Source organism: Abramis brama (genome assembly GCF_963993115.1).
Source record: "Abramis brama genome assembly, chromosome: 16".
Taxonomy (NCBI): domain Eukaryota; kingdom Metazoa; phylum Chordata; class Actinopteri; order Cypriniformes; family Leuciscidae; genus Abramis; species Abramis brama.
Window position 1 is genome coordinate 34,422,325 of NC_139978.1, and position 20,754 is coordinate 34,443,078.

Here is a 20,754-nt window from a genome sequence, read left to right on the forward strand (position 1 = left end):
GCATGTGAAATATTCAAGCATTAAAGGGATAGTTCACCCAAAAATTTAGATTAGCCCATGATTTACTCACCCTGAAGCCATCCTAGGTGTATACGACTCTTCTTTCAGACGAATACAGTCAGAGTTATATTAAAAAATGTCCTGGCTCTTCCAAGCTTTATAATGTCAGTGAATGGGTGTATGTTTTTGTAAGTCCTTCAAAGCGCATCCATCCATGATAAAAGTGCTCCACACGGCTCTTCGGGGGTTAATAAAGGCCTTCTGAAGCGAAGCGATGCGTTCGTGTAAGAAAAATATCCATATTTAAAACTTAATCAACTAAAATAACTAGCTTCCGGCAGACGGACGTACGCAAGTCGACTTACGCCACAAGAGCAACACTGGACGATGTATGACGTAGATGTAGGAGTAGCGTAAGCTTTGACGGCTCTCGCGGTTCAAACAAACAGGGCTTGGCAACCGCATTCGTCATTACGTTGTGCGTCAAGTTCAAGGGTTACTCTTTCGCCGTAAATCGATGCGTACAGCCGTTTGCCGGAAGCTAGTTATTTTAGTCGATAAAGTTTTAAATATGGATATTTTTCTTACACGAACGCATCGCTTCACTTCACGCAAGGCCTTTATTAATCCGCCAGAGCCGTGTGGAGGACTTTTATAATGGATGGATGCACTTTGAAGGACTTCCAAAAACAAAAACCCATTCACTCCCGTTATAAAGCTTGGAAGAGCCAGGACATTTTTTTTTATAACGCAGATTGTATTCGTCTGAAAGAAGAATGTCGTATACACCTAGGATGGCTTCAGGGTGAGTAAATCATGGGCTAATTTTCATTTTTGGGTGAACTATCCCTTTAAGCAACTCAACGCGTGGTGTGATTTTTCCACAGGTAAGGGATGTTCTCAGCCAGAATCCCTTGAACCATGGGAAGATCACTGAAATGCACAAGCTCAAATATTTGATTGCTTTTAAACAATGAAAGGAGCAGCAATATTATAACAGACATCAATTTTTGCTGGGATTAGGAATGGAATGAAAAGTGACTTTTGGCAGAACATGAAAGAAAGTTGTTGCAACCGTTTCAGATTGAATGTGTTTTTTTTAACAGAATTACATCACTTGCTATTGGCTGAATCCTTTCATTGCCTGTTTGCTTTTACGGCAGGAAGGAGTTCACCTGTCCAGTACCTGTGCTGTTATTGTTACCTAAAAATGTAAAAAATGTATATTGTTAAATGAAATAAGACTGAAGTAAAATAAAAAATATCAATTATTAGATGAAAAACTTAGAAATGTTGCCATGGCAACTAATTGAAATAAATTAAGTCCACGTTGAAGTATTAAAATTACTAGAAGTAAAAATGAAAAAAAAAAAAAAACGAATAAATGAAAGATAAAAGTTCAATAAAAAAAATATTAAACTTAAATTAAAAACAAAATATAAAAATAAAAGATCATTCAAAATATTAATACATACTAATACTATAATATCACATAAATATTATGAACATAACACGGTACAGATAACACTGTGGCAATCATGTCAGATTATAGATCTAGCAAACATGTCATCCTTTTTCTTCTCATTTTACCAGAAATACATAAATAGTATGTTCAGGTTACAACATTATTGTTCATTGTATTTCAATGTTTCCGGCTCTCTGTTTTCTTCTCAGAATGAACCAAAATGAAAAAAAAACACTGAATCTCATTCACTAATAATTGCGTACATTACTCATATTTATACATACATTTTAACTTCTCACTTAATTCACAACACATGCATACACTCATCAATCTTTTAACCTCGTTGGAATGTTGATGAATTTGGAGTTTTCTAAATGAGCGACCGTGTGCCCGAAGTAATTAATTCACATAAAACACTCCTAAAACCATCTCCATATAAGAACTCGTTAAATCATATTTCAAAGCGGGACTATAAGTTTAATATATTGTGGTAAATAACCCGCACCTCCTGCTGGAGCCGGTCCTCTGCAGCTCCCCGGACTCTCTCACCAGGCTGCCCTTACAGCAGATGACCCGCAGTTTGTTCTGGTAGGACGAGGCCAGATAGATGGCGCCAGACGATATGGCCGGTCCCAGGTAACGGGGGTTAGGAATGTCCAGGTGAGCGAAACTGGGAGGCCTGTTTTAAAGGGGATTTAGTGTCACTCTCAAGTCCTCCTGTTATTTTGGTTTCTTATATGCATGCAGTGTTTCTGTCATCCTACCCAAGAGCTGCGTGTCCCTGAATCTCAATGACATCCAGCGAGTTGAAGTTGGTCACAAACAGATACGGCTCTCTGAAAGCTGGAAACAGACAGATTGCTTCAGTTAGTGACTCTGAAGATTAGAGATGCACGGTCGACGACATAAATTGCTTCTTTTTTTTTTTTTCTTTTTTTTTAGGCCAATCTCTATTCCAGACTTGCACACAAACTGCATTGCAATCATTTCCCTAAATTTATTTTGTGTGGAAATATTATAAAATCTGCAAACAGGACGTTAACACAGACCAGAGACGCTGAAGACGGACGCAAAGCAAACACTGTACCAGGCACAGCTAGCTCACTGTTTGCGATGCCTGAAATATTGGATGAAATATATAAATATTGAATTGTGGGTGGGGGGGTTATATGAATGAATCTCTGTAGGGAACTGACTGTCTTCAGAAAAGTTTGATGGCATTAATTTTCATCTTACCTCTGCATAATGCCCATGTATAAGCGCAGCGCTGCTTTGCGTACAGTGGTAAAAGCTATATCCCATATGTTCCATTAGCGCCACCTACTGTCAGAGAGTGAATCTGCATTTGGATTCAGTCCGTCTGCTGTTTTGTCACAAAGCTAAAGTCAGGCCATTCTGTTTTAGCTTTAAAGCTACACTGTGTAGGATTTTCTCCCATCTAGCGGTGAAATTGTTTATGACTACCAACTGAATATTACTTTCTAGCCCCTCCCATTCCGAGGGCGTTTTAACTCCTACGGTGGCCATTATTAGTTCAAATCTGCCGGCAGTCGTGAGTAATCTCCCCCTCGCATTCGTCACGGTGCCACTGAGTGTAAAAACGCGAAAGGCGAAGCTTGAATTTCCAGGTATGTCCCTCTTTGGCTAATGTATTTTCAAGATGGAGGCCCAACATGGCTGCCACCATTCGAGCGACTCGCTCGTATGTATTCTAAATGGCAGATTCTACGCTTACGAGAATACTTGATTAGTTGGTAGAAGTAATTACACATTAATGAGCACATATCATTTTGAAAGAACAAAGTGTTTTTTGCTAAGAATCAACTTAAAAAATTACACAGTATAGCTTTAAATCTTGAAATTATACAATCCAATTATAAAAACAACTGCTCATTCTGCATGTTTGAAGCATCTTTGTTTGGGTCATGATTAAATGCAGTGGTTGCTTCTTATTTCAAGAAGGCTACTGATATATATATATATATATATATATAGGCTTGGTCTGTTCTAGAGCAAATAAACAACAAATACATTTCCTTAAAGGAAGAAAACAAAAAAAATCCAGTATTGGAATTGGCCAATTTGCTTGAAAAAAAAAAAAAAATCATGATCAGTGCATCCATACTGAAGATGATCATTATTACATTTTGCACATTTGGGTTTGTCAAAAAAAGAAGACTGGCTAACCGAATGTCAGGGGAAGTCGACTCCACTTGAGATCATCAGGGCGACTTCTTCGACCATAAGCATCCACGAAAACACCGATCTCTGTTATCAGAAATTGAATAGAAAACAGTTTAAAAAAAAAAATCAATACAATTTAAGTGTTTTTAATTGTATTTTTCATCTAAGAACTGTGATGGCTGTAGCTATTGTATACTGACCACTATTTCTAAAATATAGATGGAATTTCTAAATTTCTAGAAATTCTAATTTCTAGAATTTCTATTTCTAAAATATAGATGTAGTATGGAGTTTGCAGCAATAAAAATGTAAAAAAAAAATCATAATGTAACGTGGCATTGTCGTCACATTTAATGTTTAATTCTGCAGCTGGCAGCATCCAATTATAAATACAATTGGAGAAAAATTCTAAATACCATGTTTATTTCAGTTATAAATAAGGTTTATGACTAATATAAATAGTTATTTTGTATTTTTAATCAGAGTTTGTTTGTTTTGGCTAATCAAAGAAATAGGTTGATTTCAATTCATTCACCACACTGACAATGGAAAGTAAAGTCAAGTATTGCACTGATAGAAAACGGAGTATTCAATAAAACAGCAATAGTATACATGCTGCATACTACTTCCTTGTATTAGACCATTGGTATATACCATTATGTATGCAAAGTAATCAACGTGCTTTTTTTTTAAAGGCATAGTTCATACATAAATTACAGGGGAAAACAGCAGCAAACGTGTTTGGAACAACATGACGGTGAGTAAATAATGATTTTGTCTCAACTATTGCTTTAACATTGTCATGCAATAGGAGATGGCTGTAGTTTAGAAGATGTGACGGGTGTCTGACCGTGGAAGCAGAGCAGATATTCCTCCTTCTGTGGAGTGCTGGACACCTGGACGATGGAGATGGGGAAACAGTGGGAGGATCCAGTGAATACAGCCGACGCCAGCGACACGTCGTTCTTGTCCAGGAACTCTGCCAAACACAGCCCATCATGCAAAACGCTTTTTACATAATGCACAATTACAAATTATAAGTGCCTGATCATATTCTCACAAATGGCCCGCCAGCCGGTCCAACCTGATATCTGCACTGGAACATGCAAATGTGGAGAAAATGACTAGCGAAATGCTTTTAAATTACAGATCCATCACATCTACATCCCCGATGATACAGGAGACTGAGGACTGACCCTCATCTAACTGGCTCACAGGACATCACTGTAATACCTACCATCCAGAACACACTGCTTCATCTCAATCTCGTAGAATTTATTGGTACCAATGATGATGCTGTAGCTGGTGAAGTGGATACAGCTGCACGGCTCGAGCGTTTCAATCTCCTGAGAGATGAAGAGAAGGATCATTAGAGGTGTGTCCGTGTGAAGGAGTTCAGAAAGCAAAGCACATCAACCATTGTCATATCAAATTTAGCAAACAGCTGCAAAGACGAGTTCTTTTGCCTCAAGACTCAGAATCTCAAACGTTACTTGCCTTCCGTATACAGAACTTGTTCAGATTGTCGTTGTATCGCAGAATCGTGACTTTATTGGGCATTGCGGCACAAATGCATGGACCATTTTCTATCTAAAGCAAGAGTAGACATAAAATACTGTGTAAGGTACAAATTTGTTGGGTCACACGTCACAAAGGGCATGATGCAACACAGTGTACTAAAAATAGTGGAAGTTGCAATGCAGTGAAACACACGGCCTTACCCTGCCTGTGGCAAACAGATGACAGCCCTTGACGGTCTCAAAGATATATGGCACAATCTCTGGCAGTGTGGGGAGGTGAGACTGGGACAAAGACTGTTTCACCTTCTTAATCTCCACCAGACACAGCGCCCGCTCATCCCCTACAACACATCATCATAATCCACTTATTTCACATGCATCCCTTGCAAAACAGTACTGCAATAATGCCATGGCATTTTGATTAATACCTAATGATTAGCATATTCATGTACCAAGGTATTTTTTTATAAAGGTATTTACAATTTATTCTAAGAATTTGCACGGAATCCACAAACTGAAAAATATTTTTACCTTGAATTCACAAGTCGCTTTTGATAAAAGCCAAACAATATGCATTAAAAAAATTAATTTTTTATGCATTTGCCAGACGCTTTTATCTAAAGCGTATAAATTTGTATTAGTTCATGCATTCCCTTGGAATCAAACCCATGGCCTTGACCCATGCTCTACTGTTTGAGATTCAGGAATAAAATGGTATTATTTACCATGGTGTGTAGGACAAAAATGCATGATATTATGGTACTTTTGTTAATGTCGCAAGGGCTCTTAGTCAAAATCCTTTAGTTTTGGTTTCTGAAACCCGCAGTGATGGTTCATGGTCTCTGCTCACCCACGATCATCAGCAGCTTGTCGTGGTCCTTGATGATGTGGATCTGAAACACGGATCCCAGTCCCGGGATGTGAGTGAGGGAGTTTTTAATCACGTTCAGGGCGTAGAGACCCTCCTCTGAGCCAACCAACACAATCTGATGACAAAAACAAGATAACCCGATGACGGTGTATCAGACTACAACAAACATAGACTGAAAATAAAGGAATAAACCTTGAAAATTCAAACCGATCGAGAGTAAAATTAGGGGATTGACACAGATACCTGGTCAGTCAATGGAAGGGTGCAGTTGATATCCAGACGGTCGTCTCCTTCTAGCTTGAGTAAAGAGTTACCCAACAATTTCTGTACAAAACCAAAAACACCATCATGAGCATGCAAAAGTGAGAGACTTGCAGTGCATTCAAGATATACTGTACACTTCAGACTGTGCCAAGCTGTACAGTTAAAAAGAGACAGGTCTAAGTTTTTCCCCCTATATCGTCACACGCTCTTTAAATGTCAGAACGAGTGGTGTTTCTGGTTCGTCTCACTCACAGCATCTGCTTCAGCTTTCTCTCTCGCTCCACGACTGCTGGCCACGATGGCTTCCAGCACGGCCACCCAGCGCTGCTTCTCCGAGAATCCTGAAGTCATGAGGTACAGAGTCTGACCGGGCCAGCACGTCGACTGAGGAGACGACTCCAACTTCATCACGTACGGCACATCTGAGCGCATACAAATGTGCATGTTAGAGGACAGGAAAACACGTTTCTTCCTCCAGATATTGGCTACTTTCTGAATCCACATCCAAAAAAAATTCACAAAGAATTACAAAGAAATGGAAAGTAATACATTGAATTAAACATGAAGTTTTTGAGTAAAAAGACTGAAATAGTATTTTCTTGTCAAATGTGCTCCAATAATCATAACCAGATTTTTTTTGGGTAGCGGCTATTTGCAATAAAGTGAAAATAGCATATTTTCTTATTGACAGATGCTATTTACACTAAGTTTAAGTATCAATAGATTGTAATTACACTAAGTGAAAATAGTGATAGATTCTATTTAAACTATAGAAGTAGGCCAATAAGTGCAAATAGTAGTTAGATGCTATTTCTATGTATAAATAATGGCAGATACCATTTGCACCTCAGTGTTGTTGTACATTAAATGGTATGCAATAATAACAGAGTAAATGATTATATTTATTAAAATTATTAAATGGATGCCACCTTATTGGGACAATAAAGCCCTCCCTACCCTAAAAAACTTTATTATTAAACACATGTTTATTTCCACTTTTCAAATATTTTCTTCATTTTTATTGAAAATAAATACTTTTACGATCTGATACATGATGGGAAAAGGGAACAAGTTCGGCAAAAGGAACTTGAACTTCGAACTCGGGTTGATTTGCGTCAAAACTTTCTGCCACGCATCCGTCTTACCCTTACATTAATGCTACTAACGACGATCCAGCGTCTTCCGTAATTTTGTCTGGCCCAATCAGACGTCAGTGGGCGGAGTTAGTGTAAATAGCCTCTGCCAACAAGGCGGGCTTTTTGCACTTAGTGTAAATAGACACTCCGGTTTCTTTTACAGTGTAATTCCACAGAAGGTTTGTCACCTGTCTTGGCAGTGTTGGGCAGCTCAGAGGCTCCGACAGAAGAATGAACAGTCACGTCTCCATCAGAGAGACACAACTCAAACTCATCCAGCGCCTTCACCGACTCTGAGAGGACAGATTATACATCATTCACATCATTCCATACCTGTCGAACACATTCCCTGCTGGAAAATAGATCAAACTAGCTTGATTAAGGTGGTAACTAGTTTAACATGGTTTCTAGCTGGTCATTTATGGTCATTCCCAGCTAGAAAAAGTGTTTTTTATCAAATTCAAGTTAAACACACAACCATACACAAGTATGATGTGAAACAAAATGCTTTTTATCACTCTCCATACATTGAAAAAAATAAAACGAACAGATCAGAAATAAAATCTGCAAGTTTTCATAAATCAGGAATAGAATTTACAACATTGGCCATAAACCTGGTTTCCGCTGGTCAGACTGGTTTGGATTGATGGTTTTAGAGGTGTTTTGTCAGACCAGCAGACCTCCTCAAGCTGGTCTTCTATGTCTAGATGTTTGATTTGGTAGACCAGCTTGGTCAGGATAAAACACTAGCTACTACTATCCAACCTTCAGCAAGACCACCATAAGCGGGTATGGTTCAAGATTTTCCAGTAGGGATGAACTGTTGTTCTGTTATAACATGCAGTGTGCAAACTGAACTGATGCACATTGGGAAAAGCAAGAATATTCACAGACCGTCTCTTGGTTCTGTCTCGTATGTGATCACTTTATATCCATCCAACAGCACGTACTTCCTCTCCCAACCCTGACCACGCTTCCCATTTCTGCAGGAAAACAACCACAATTCCAGGCACATTTAGCGTTCACGTTTTCCTCCCTTTTGGTATTTGAACATTTTTAAGGCCAGACAAGTAATTTGTTGAGGTCAATTTGTAAAGAGAGACTACACGCCTGCGCACATTTATATTCAAATGCGCATATCTATAGACTAAACGCGTAATATGCATGTGCACGCCATCATCGTTTTCAAGTTTACGCAGAGCAGCTTGGAACCTATTTCAAGGTTTGCGTTCTCGAGACACCAGGCACTGTTGTTGTGTGAATGAGCAGCCGGAGCTCAATCAAAACTAACTTTAGCAGGACAACAACTTTATTCTAGAGCTGCTGTAAAGCCAAAACAATCTCTGTTACTGTAATTTCCTATTATCACTGTAAAGCTGCTTTATGAAACAATCTATATTGTTAAAAGTCCCATGGCATGGATTATTTTATTATTTTCTAATGTTTCCTGGGGTGCCCTTATAATGTTAGTATGTTTTTTATATCAAAAATGGTCATAATTTAGAAATAAAAGGCATTTTTCCTAGACTGATTTTAGCCTCTGATTCAAACGCTCTGTTTAAAGGGGCGTGTCTGCTGTGAGACTTCAGTGTAAACACTCACTGCTGTGATTGGCTGCTGTGAGACTTCAGTGTAAATGCCCACTGCTGTGATTGGCTGAGAGACTTCAGTGTAAACGCTCACTGTTGTGATTGGCTGACATGTTTGCATATGAAATAGCTAGCATTACATGTGGAACTCTCTCGAAAACTTTTACTATTACAGCTATTATACGTTTTTACTATTTCAGCTATCAAGATTAACGAATCGTGAGAAGTTTTTAAAGTATTTAGACCTATTCCCATCACATAAAAGGTTGCAGTGATGAGCACTGATGACAGTCTGTTGATCTTATCATTGCAACGCAGTTTCTGCACTCTCACTAATGCTTTCACCAATGCAAACATGATGTAAATACAGTAAGAGCTTTGTTGTGCAGTGTAACAGCATCATTGATTTCATAACGAGTTTTGGCAAGTGTCCAGATAAACTCGCGCTGTGTGATTGACAGCTTGGGCGATTGGAAAGGGATTGTTCTTTGATCACTTTCTGTATATATTTTACTCACAGTTTAAATAAGATTATTTTCATCCTACTAAGAGAAACGAAGTTTATCGATTAGTCACTGGCTTGATTTACTGATGATGCATAAACAGTATTGAACGATTTTGAGAGAAAGATTATCTGTCTGAACTTGAACAATTACACATCAGAAATTCACATAACCCACTGGTTCTTCAGAGGCTCGGATGAAGGAACTAAAAAAATACTTTTGTGTTAATTTGTACATCCAAACACTGAGCAACTGCCATGCTTCGCTCGTTTGCAAGCCATGATGTCTCTCGAGGAAAAAACAATATCGTGCTCGCATAGCTCATTTTCTCATGGGCGGGCCAAATTCTCTTTGTGGGCAAAGAAGAGAAAGGGGAGGTAACCTTTCCCCTTATGACAACATAAGGGGAAGGATCCAGATTCACCTGTCAAATTTTCATGTCATGGGACCTTTAAAAGTGCTATATAAATGAAGGTGACTTGACTTGTTTGCAGCAGGAGACCTGAGGTCACATGCTCACCTGGGCTGCTTCAGCCATCCTTCCAGCCTCATGTGTCCGCCAGCGTCTTTCAGGCCGGAGGTGCTTCCCTTCTCCCGACACAGAGCCTCGGACAGATGCAGCGCGTACTCGGTGGGAACGCCACAGGTGGCTGGGAGGTACGGGGAGCATTTCGGGTGACACAAAGCATGGCATTCTAAAACAGGAGAAAGAAGAAACAGGATCAGCATCTTCAGCTTTAGCCCAGGTTGACATGATTGGCTCAGCAATCTATTAACTCTTTTCACGTTTCTGTGGTTCTCAGATACAGAAGTCATAGTTGGGGAAACTTCTGTTGTGGTGAAGGGAAAGGACTGCACAGCAAATATCATTTTTTTGCATTCCCATTTGCTCCAATAGCAAGAAAATAAATCCACAATAGTGTTTCTACGACTTTCCAAAACAGGAAAAAATATTGAGAGATTGATTACGTTTGGTCAGAAGAGAGAAAGATGTTAAATTTGCCTCTCATTAATTTACACTCATAAATGTAATGCCAAGGCAATATATCACAAAGTATATTGCTAGTATAAATGTACTTTTGTTTATTAATGGAAATATGTGACCCTGGACCACAAAACCAGTCATAATATAATGAGATTTATACATCTCATGAATAAATAAGCTGAAGCTGAATTAGCAAGCTTTCCATTGCATGTTTGTTAGGATAGGACAATATTTGGTCGAGATACAACTATTTGAACATCTGGAATCTGAGGGTGCAAAAAAATCGAAACATTGAGAAAATCTCCTTTAAAGTTGTCCATTTATGTTCACATTTTAACTGCATCCACTCACAAAAATCTATTTTTTTATATATTTACGGTAGGAAATTTACAAAATATCTTCATGGAACATGATCTTTACTTAATATCCTAATGATTTTTGGCATAAAAGAAAAATCGATAATTTTGACCCATACAATGTATTGTTGGCTATTGTGACTGGTTTTGTGATCCAGGGTCACATTTGAAAACTAGATTTATTATGTTAAGCTAAGTTTAACCTGATTGGGTCAAACAACAATGTTTAAGGAGGAAAAGTTGGTATCATATACAAAACATCTATTCCCTAAACAAATTAAGCCAACTAATATTCATACTCTGGTAACCTGCAATTGTTGCCTTACAGAACTATTTCTCCCTGATTTGACAACTGCAAATTTGTTTTGTTGATATAAATGAATGTATTAGGTTGATTCAGTGGTTAAATAGTATTTTTGACTAGGCAATGCAATTCAGTGAAAAAACAGGTATTGGTCTCAGCAAGTACCAAAAATGAATGTATATTTATCATACTCATGGAAAAAGTGGCATCAGCACATCCCTACCGTAAGTATAGTGATGGTGTATGTTTATTTGGAAAGGGTTTCGGTGTGATCCGTACCAATGCAGGTCGCGGCCTGCCGTCCAAAATGGACTGTGTCCAGACACACGGTGCAGCGAGCCGCCCTCATGTTGAGCCCCTGCGTGAAGCGGTGAGGAGTGTTGTGATGGATCCTGTCCTTCACACGTCTGGTGTACTCTAGAGGATCAAACACACGCTCTTAAATACGCTCTTATACCCGTCTATATAACTTATGCAAACAGGCCAAATCAAGCTGAAAACGTCCTCTCCTGAGAACATTTCTCCACCAGAGGATGAAGAAATCCCTGTACTGTCCAAGCTTGTTAGCTTGAGTACAAACATGCAAGGATTTCGGGAGTTCTCGCATTCTGCATGGCATACAGCAAGAGTATGGCCATAAATACGAGTGTATATACGAGATAAGCTCAGTGTCCTGACTGATCTGTGTGCAGGAGCTTCGGATATCCAGAATCAGTCCGTGATGTCCTGAGTGGAAGTCTGCAGCCATCAAACCATGATGACCTGATACCAAATTGAGTGTAGGACCCCCATAAAACTTCAACTGAAGCATTCGCTAGAATGACATGTTTGGATTTGGCCAGAGAGCTTATCTCTGCAGGAATAAAAAGATCATACCAAGAAAGAATAGATAACGGAGAGACGCCTGGTTCATTCTCAGGAAACAGTGCCATTTGTGTCTCTATGACTGAACACGGTCACATTATACTGTATTTTTTTGTTTTCATTTTTTTTTATCTGAATATTAGCCAATTTGTATGTATACATATATATGTGTGTGTATGTTTTCTAAAATGCTTAATGCATTTTATGCATAAAAATGCAGTTTGTCTGTGTTCCTCACTTTCTTTAACACCCCTTTATGCTGAGACATTTCCCCATTTAATGATTTAAATATGATGAAAATAATGATTTGATCTTTATCATATTACATCAAAGTCTTTCTGACCACATGGTTCAAACTAAAGTTTTTGTACTTCATGATGTTTTTACTTTTTACTCATCTTGAAAGCTGAGCAGTAACCTTTTGAAACGAAAGCATAAATAATGAAAATCATTGAAAAATCGAATGGCACGGTTTCTTGAGAGTGGGTCGCCTAAGAAAAAACTTACTTTCAGAAGTGACTCTCCTTATTTCTGTGGAACGACAACAAAGGGGACAGTGAGTGTGGACAGACATGAGCGAAAACATCTACTGTAAATACGTACGGTCTGGAGTCCTCTCATCTTATATTCAAACAGTAATCAGCATCAAATCAGCATTTTCCTACAAGCTTCTGATTTAAAGTGCACCTATTATGCTTTTTTGGGATATTACCTTTCATGTGGTGTGTAAAAGAGCTGTTTGTGAATGTAAAAGGTCTGCAAAGTTTCACTGTCTCCTAAAAAAAGAAAGAAACGATTCTGAACTGCTGAAACGAGGCGTCAGTAATTCCAGTCTCACTTCCTGCTCAAACCTACACAGTCTGTAACAAATTTGCATAATGCCAGCCTAGGCTCTTCATTGGCCGCTGGCAAATAATGTCTGCTTTGCCCCGCCCTCAAACACTGTAGTTGTATCTGAGACTGGAAGGGTTTGTCGAGAAGACGCTGCTTTCTGCTGCCAAAGCAAATCCACTTTGATGAGATTGATACAGTAAAACCCACGCCATCGTTACTGTTCGAATCACTGTATATCAAGAGCTGAAATTCAGATATGATAATGGGCGTTTGTTTTCAGACATGCACTGCAAGTGGTCGACCAATCACAACAGACTGGGCCGTCTGACCAATCAGAGCAGAGCAGCTCTCAGAGAGGCGGGGCTTAGAGAGACTGAATCCTTGATTGAACCGTTTCAGACACTGTGAGAAAAGAGCTGAAGCTGCAATGTATATTATGAGAAAATTAAAGTGTTTTTTGACCTTGGATGCATGTAAACCTATTGTAAGAGACCTTCAAAACAAAATTAGGAGCCTTTAAAATAGCATAATAGGGGCACTTTAATTTCCCTGAATTCTTAGCATGAGATGAAATGGCAAGAAGGACCAAGAGAACACAGTTGTTGTTTTGCTTAAGTTCTGAATATTAAAAAGGCTGCAAATGTTCCATGTCTCCGCTCTAACCTTCAGGATTGGCAGCGTCTTTCCTGCGGCCGGAGCTGGACGACATCAGGCTGGGCTGGTGCTCCGGGGACTTGTTGGATTTGGTGGACATCATGAGCTGCTGGCGAGCCAGACCCGGGGTGGCTGGAGGACCGCTGTGCTCCAGAGCTTTATTAAACTGAACTGATGAGGGAACAGAATACAGTGAGACCACAGAGAGACCGTACAGAGATAAACGTCACGTTTGAGAACATTACACACAGTGTGCGGCACGTTTGCTTAATGTTTAATCAGATTTCACTAATTCTTTATAGCACTCTACTGTTCAAAAGTCTCTTCTGCTCACCAAGGCTGCATTTATTTGATCGGAAATACAGTACACAGTAATATTGTAAAATATAGTAAAAAGTAACTGTTCGCGATTTGAATATATTTTAAAATGTAATTTATTCCTGTGATCAAAGCTGAATTTTCAGCATCATTACTCCAGTCTTCAGTGTCACATGATCCTTCAGAAATCATTCTAATATGATGATTTGATGCTCAAGAAACATTTATAATTATTATCAGTGTTGAAAACAGTTGTGCTGCTTCATAATTTGGTGGAAACTATGATAATTTTTAAGGATGAATAATTTTGATGAATAAAAAGTTCAAAAGAACAGCATTTATTTGAAATAGAAATCTTTGTAGAAATCTTAATGAATATTAATAAAAAAGAGTCCCAGTCTTTTGAACAGTAGTGTTTATTGAAATAATTGTAGTTATAATTATAGTCTGTTTTATTATTCTCTCTTGTCATAATTTAAGCAGAGACTTTTGAAGTAATATGTGTGTGTGTGTGTGTGTGTGTGTGTGTGTGTGTGTGTGTTTGTGTGTACTTGTACAACTATCTTTGTGAGGACCAGTTTGAGTTTTAGACCACTGGAGTGAGGACAAAGAGAGTAAAGTGAGGACATTTTGGCCGGTCCAAAAATGACTTGGTTTTAGGGATAAGGTTATAATGAGGTTAAGGGTCGGTTTAGGGTCAGGGTTCGGGTTAGGCACTTAGTTGTGATGGGTAAGGTTAGGGTAAGCGGCTAGAGATTGCATTGTGTCAATGAATGTCCTCATAAAGATAGATGTACAAGAATGTGTGTGTGTGTGTGTGTGTGTGTGTGTGTGTGTGAATATATACATACGCATGTGTGAGTGTGTAAAATATGTAATTTCAAAGTATTCCAAACCTATATGACTTTCTTTCTTCTGAGGAACACAAAAGGAGATTTTTATGGTGTGAAAAATGAAAACGAGCAAGCAGGTTCCAAATGTGACGACAGGGAAGATGAGTAAAAGTGTGTAACGGCGTCGCACCCTCTCTGAGCTCCAGGCGTGTTTTCTGCAGCGCCTCTTCCAGCTCTGAGCAGCGAGCTCGCTCTTTCTCCAGCGCGGTCTTCAGGTCGCTGTACTGCAGGGGAACAGGGGTCCCGGACGGCACAGCGGACCCCTGCGCTTGACCCTGAGCCGCAAGAGCCGCCAGCAGATCCTCTCGACGCCGGCCACCAAAAAGCCCCTGCACCCAAAACACGAGACGAAGTGAATCGCTCAGGCTCACTCCTGTGCCCAGCTACAGGAGCTCAGTATGCTAGGACTCTATCCTGCTATTCCATCCCTAGATATCCAGTCAAATTAGGTGTCCCTTTCTACAACTCACATATTCAGGGCGGCTGGATATATGGATATATATTATATTATATATATATATATATCTGAGATTTCTGATTGGCTGACGCGTTGCACGGTTAGTATGCGGTTATTGGCGTATGTAGCTCCAGGGACACCTAATGCGCAGCTCAGCAAGCAGTTAGTCAGATTAGTTAATGAAGTGAATTTACAGCGGATGACTCTGACCTTTTTCTTCTTAGAGGGGTGCTCTACCTTGGCCTGGAGGAAGTCTATGAGCTTGCTCTGCTGGGTGATGGTCCCCTCCATCTTGACCTTCTCATGAGAATACGCCGCCTGCAGGGGAGCCAGAATACTCTTAGAAAACACCTTTGGGAATGTTTGGAATGAAACACTTCTTCAGACACCTAAAACCCGGCTAAAATCAAGGGGAAGCCGAGCATTTGAAGTGGCCGGCCCCACACTGTGGAACAAGCTCCCACTTTATATTAGATCGACTTCGAGTTCAAGACATGTCTCAAAAATTATTTATTTTCTGTTGATTTTAGCTTACAATGATTGTTCTGTTTTAAACTGTTTATTATTATTTGTGTTACTAATTTTTATTAGCTTTATTTTCTATGTGTACAGCACTTTGGTCGGCCACTGGCCGTTTTTAAATGTGCTCTATAAATAAACTGAACTGAAACACTAGGGCTGAATCCGAAATCGCCCCGCACTATTCCCTACATTAGTCCACTAACACTGCTCACATGAAGGAGTGAATTAAAACGAGTGAGTGAATTCAGACAGCCGTTGAGTGTACATCAGTTGTACACTCGTTATTGCGGTGCAATGTGGGATTGAATGAGTGCACTCAACGCACTATGGTTTCAGACAGCATAAAAATGGCTGTCCCCTCAAATAATGCTCTATTTAAAGGCTATACGGGGCGATTTCGGATTCAGCACATTCTGCCTTTTCTGCCGGATCACAAGTGGACGATGCTAAATACCGGTGTAAACGGGTCTAAAACATTTTGAGCTTGTCCACTTTCAACCACTTCCAGAGGTAGTCAAAAACACATTAGACCGGATTGCTTTCGTAGTGTAAACGCTCATGTCGTCAAATGTGTTTGAACAGCCACTAAAGACCGTCTTCTCTACACTTACTAACCCGATGAGTGAACATTATAGGAAGAGAGCTAGACAGACGGGATTTAAACTTTGTCAGCTGGAGACCGAAGTTTAGTTTGAAGACGAAAAATGTAATCACGCCATGGCGGATTCGCTGTTTACATGACAGAATTTGATAGTGGAAAGACCGAAGCCGTCTCCAGAGCGCAAACAGATCTGCTCGTGCACGAGCTTAAAGCGCGCAAGCAGAACATCTACGGGACAAGCCGGATTCCACCATATCTTCATGTGCACAATAATAATCTTTTACATTGTAATCCTTTTATTTTAAATATTTGGCATGTTTGTGTGCTGCTGTGCGTATGCGCATTGTGGACCCGCCTATAGGCGCACATTACTAACGCGCTCTTTAAATAACAAAAAAAAATATTTGCCATTGACTTTAGAGCAGGTTTCAATTGGTCAATGGCTCAGTCTATTTCTGTTGCCTCAAAATAGCAACACTCCAACAATGCGCCAGAACACACACCTCGTTCTCAGACCAGCACATGGGTGCACAGATGGATGCAAATGCATTTGCTATTTAAACAACGTGGCGCAGGACGTGAAAATGATAACTGTGTCGGGCTGAAACTAGCAAAACACACTTGTGTCGCGCTTGGCGCTGCATTGCGCCGGGTGTAAGATAGGGCCCTTAGAATTACATTTGTTGTTTCTTTGACTACACACTTTGTGACCCACTCAAAACTGTCTTGCGACCCACCAGTTGAGAAACACTGATCTTTTTGTGGAATGGAAAGTTTCCATGAGTATGAAAGGTTCGTCATGGAACCATCAATGCCCATAAAGAGCCTTTATTTTGAAGAGTACATGTGTATGTGCACCTGTATGTTTTCCAGCTGGTACTCCAGGTCTGTTCGCTCAGTCTTCAGAAGGTCGGTCTGGTCCAGCGCGTCCTGAAGTCCTTGAGTCAGTCTGAAGATGTGGCTCTTCTGCATGTCCAGCTGCTGCTGCAGTTTCGCTTGCTGAGAAAATAAAGTCACAGCATGACATGGATGCACGATTACACGGCTTGATCATTTCAGCTCAAATCAATTTATTTATCTGGTAAATACGTGTTTTGCGTGCTAGTAAAGTGAGGCACCTCGTCCATGAGCCTCTGTTTGAGTTCTCGTTCGCTCTCCAGCTTCTGCTGCAGGCTGCGCGCGTTCATCTCCAGCATGGCGTGTTTCTTCTCCAGATCGCCCAGCTGATGAACACAGAGTGAGTATGCATGCTTGCAGTCATTCAGCAGATGCTTTTATCCACAGTGACCCACACTTACGGTGTCAGAAAGACCTTCAGCTTTGAGTTTCTGGTCTTTCAGGGCCTGTTGCAGGGCCAGGATTTCAGCTTTATGTTCTTTCACGGCGAGTTCGACTGTCTGACGAGACTCAGAATTGCGCTGCTCTGCACGGAGTCTGGAGAACGAGAGAGAAGTTATCAAACAGTGAAGCGTTCGAGCGCCACAGTACGTCTCTTACCTCAGTGTTTCTGTTATCTCTATACTTAACGTTCATTATGTAACTCTTATATAACTATGAGTACTTCTGGCCCTGTGGACGTTCAGAAAATAAACTATTTTTACTCGCTTACTAGTTTATTTTCTACACTGATTATGCCCAACAGTTACATAAATATTTCACAGGAGAATTCTGTCATTTTTCTGAACCAATAAATGTCATTTCCATTACATCTCAAAGGATTTATTGTGTTTAACAGCAATCTACAATGGAAACATTAAAAAAATATTTTATAAATATTTTATAAACATAAACATTAAACACATACGATGAAAAAATATATATATTTGCATTAAATATATGCATTTATTTATTTTTGCATTAATAAATGATAAAAATGTCATTATTTTAGTTTAAGCTATGACATTAATTATAACTATCTGTTAACATTAATTGCATACTATTAAAATTTAAGTTTCTTATATCTTAGTTTGCCGTTTTCATTGTATTAAAAATAATAATATAATTGTTTAGTAAAAACAACAGATTTTATATAATAATATAATATATAGCAACTATTTATAATAAAAAATACACAAGTATATATTTTTATATATTTTATATTTGTTTTATGCTAATTAACTTGATTTATTATTTATCAATTATTTATTATTATAAAATTTAAAAAACTTTGAGACATTTGATTACTCTTTTTTTAATTTTGAGCTTTCTAGCCAGACTTCAACTAACTGCTAGACCACGGCTCTGACATTGTCCAGTTGTGTGTGTGTGTGTGTGTGTGTGTTTCTGTACCTGTTCTGCTTCTCGTTGTCCAGTTGTCTCTGTATGTCTCTGGTTCTGCGCTCGGCCTGGTTCTTCTCCTCGTCCAGGGCAGATCTCCAGTTCTCCCACTGTCTCTCCTTCTCCAGGAGCTCATCGTTTAGTGTCTCCAGCTCCAGCACCTGCTCCTCCAGCATTGTACATGTCGTCTTCAGCGTCTCGATGTTCTACACACACACACACACACGTTGGGTTTCCATGTTTTATAGGGACTTTCCATAGACACAATGATTTGTGTACAGGACAAACTGTATATTATCTCCCCTTACACTAACCCGACCCCTAACAGAAAACTTTCTGCATTTTTTACATTTTCAAAAAACATCACTTTTGATTTATTATAAGCTGTTTTCCTCATGGGGACCAAAAATGTCCCCACAAGGCCAAGGATTTATTTTGGATATTGCCATCTCATTTTGTTCCCATAATGTAGGGTTTACCAGGCCACACACACACATACACTCTCTCTCTCTCTCTCTCTCTCTCTCACACACACACTCTCTCTCTCTCTCTCTCTCTCTCTCTCTCTCTCTCTCTCTCTCTCTCTCCTCTCTCTCTCTCTCTCTCTCTCTCTCACACACACACACACTCTTACACATACACTCACAACAGTAATCATAAAAATGTCTTTTCCAGTTGTTCATAAAAAAATATATATTTAAATGAAATACATTTTATTTAATTTTCCTTACATTTATTTTCATTATAGAAGTTTTCTATGATTTTCTAAAGATTTTATTAATTTCCAAGACTTTTTTCCAGGCCTGGAAAGAACAATTTTAAAGTTACCAGATATTTCCAGGTTTCTATGACACTTATAATGTTACTCAAACAGCAATCATTTAATTTTCCATGGCTTTTGTAGCTGTTCATAATTACTGGATGATTTTTTTTTGTCATCACGGCGCTGAATAATATCCAATACATCCATAGAAATGTGTTTTGCATTTGACGTATAATAAGTGGATTGAAACAGTGGCCAGCAGCACACCTACAGTGTGAGTTCATCATTTGTGTTGTGAAGAATGGCGGTCAAATTAAAATAATCAGAATAATGAAAATGTCATGTAAACGGGAGTGAAGAGGGTTGTTTATGTCATGTAAACATCTCACTGCAATTATGTCCTTCCTCTGATTATTGTAAAAATAATAAAATCACAGTATTAGTGCACATGTAAACATAGTTAATGTGTAGCAGATAAAACATTTATTAGTAGATGAGTATTTTATAAGTATATAACATTTTATAATATTGTATTATTATTATTTTTATTTTTTAAAATTTATTTTCATTATAGAAGTTCCCTTTTTTTTACGAGTTTTTTTTTTTTAAAGTTACCAGATATTTCCAGGTTTCTACGACACTTATAATGTTACTCAGGCAAATTTTCCATGGCTTTTGTAGTTGTTCATAATTACTGGATGATTTTTTTTTTGTCATCACAGCGCTGAATAATAACATTTTATAAGTTAAATACGTTTATTTAAATAAATCGTATAATTTTTTTTCTTTTTATTTCAATTTATTTTCATTATAGAAATTCCCTTTTTTTAAGAGTTTTTTTTATTTTATTAAGTTTTAAGATTTTTCCTGGAAATTACCATTTTAAAATGACCAAATATTTCCCGATTTCTTTTATGCTTATAACCTTTATAAAACAATACAGATCAGCGATAACTTATTCAATACATCTCCTGCAAACCGACAGACAGGATCTGAGGAACTGCAGGATGTGAAGCCGAAATTATGCTGATAGATCCGGAAAGGAAGCAGCAGATTTTTCCTTTTTGACTTTCATTAGCAGATCCGGAATTCAGAGTCGCTGCCAATCGGAATTGATTCCCGGCAGGGGCTCGAGGGTGTCTCGCATCCGGCAGATGTGCTTGCAAGTGCATCTCAGTGGCAGGACTGGATATTACCACGTTTCACAAAGACACAGGACCGAAAGAGAAAGAGAGAGTCTCCAAATATAGCCTGCGTGCTTTTGCCCCTGTGAAGTCCAACGCTGGCAGGGCAGAGGAGCAGCGAGTGAATATGACACATCTCTGCCTCCTACCAGCATCTATGATTACCATCCGCTCCTGTTATACAACAGCGAGGACTGCACACCTACACAT

General features: G+C 39.0%; 1 protein-coding gene across 8 annotated transcripts in view; it reads right to left on the reverse strand.

Annotated features, from left to right (window-relative positions):
* Nucleotides 1–20,754, reverse strand: part of citb (citron rho-interacting serine/threonine kinase b) — a 58,670-nt gene that overhangs the window by 2,593 nt on the left and 35,323 nt on the right. For 4 of the 8 annotated variants that reach the window (XM_084086644.1, XM_084086646.1, XM_084086650.1 and 1 more), the window contains 22 exons: nt 18,610–18,803; nt 17,619–17,754; nt 17,439–17,543; nt 17,179–17,319; nt 15,408–15,515; nt 14,871–15,069; nt 13,539–13,700; nt 12,549–12,572; nt 11,457–11,594; nt 10,053–10,227; nt 8,335–8,423; nt 7,629–7,733; nt 6,557–6,726; nt 6,284–6,364; nt 6,020–6,155; nt 5,371–5,510; nt 5,147–5,239; nt 4,887–4,995; nt 4,500–4,628; nt 3,653–3,733; nt 2,230–2,308; nt 1,971–2,144 (listed from right to left, as the gene is read on the reverse strand). In XM_084086644.1, the coding sequence (XP_083942770.1) occupies nt 1,971–2,144; nt 2,230–2,308; nt 3,653–3,733; nt 4,500–4,628; nt 4,887–4,995; nt 5,147–5,239; nt 5,371–5,510; nt 6,020–6,155; nt 6,284–6,364; nt 6,557–6,726; nt 7,629–7,733; nt 8,335–8,423; nt 10,053–10,227; nt 11,457–11,594; nt 12,549–12,572; nt 13,539–13,700; nt 14,871–15,069; nt 15,408–15,515; nt 17,179–17,319; nt 17,439–17,543; nt 17,619–17,754; nt 18,610–18,803 (2,768 nt within the window). Of the gene's footprint in view, nt 1–833; nt 1,205–1,970; nt 2,145–2,229; nt 2,309–3,652; nt 3,734–4,499; nt 4,629–4,886; nt 4,996–5,146; nt 5,240–5,370; nt 5,511–6,019; nt 6,156–6,283; nt 6,365–6,556; nt 6,727–7,628; nt 7,734–8,334; nt 8,424–10,052; nt 10,228–11,456; nt 11,595–12,548; nt 12,573–13,538; nt 13,701–14,870; nt 15,070–15,407; nt 15,516–17,178; nt 17,320–17,438; nt 17,544–17,618; nt 17,755–18,609; nt 18,804–20,754 lie in introns of those variants that run through there. The other 4 variants (XM_084086651.1, XM_084086648.1, XM_084086649.1 and 1 more) reach the window with 4 other exon arrangements.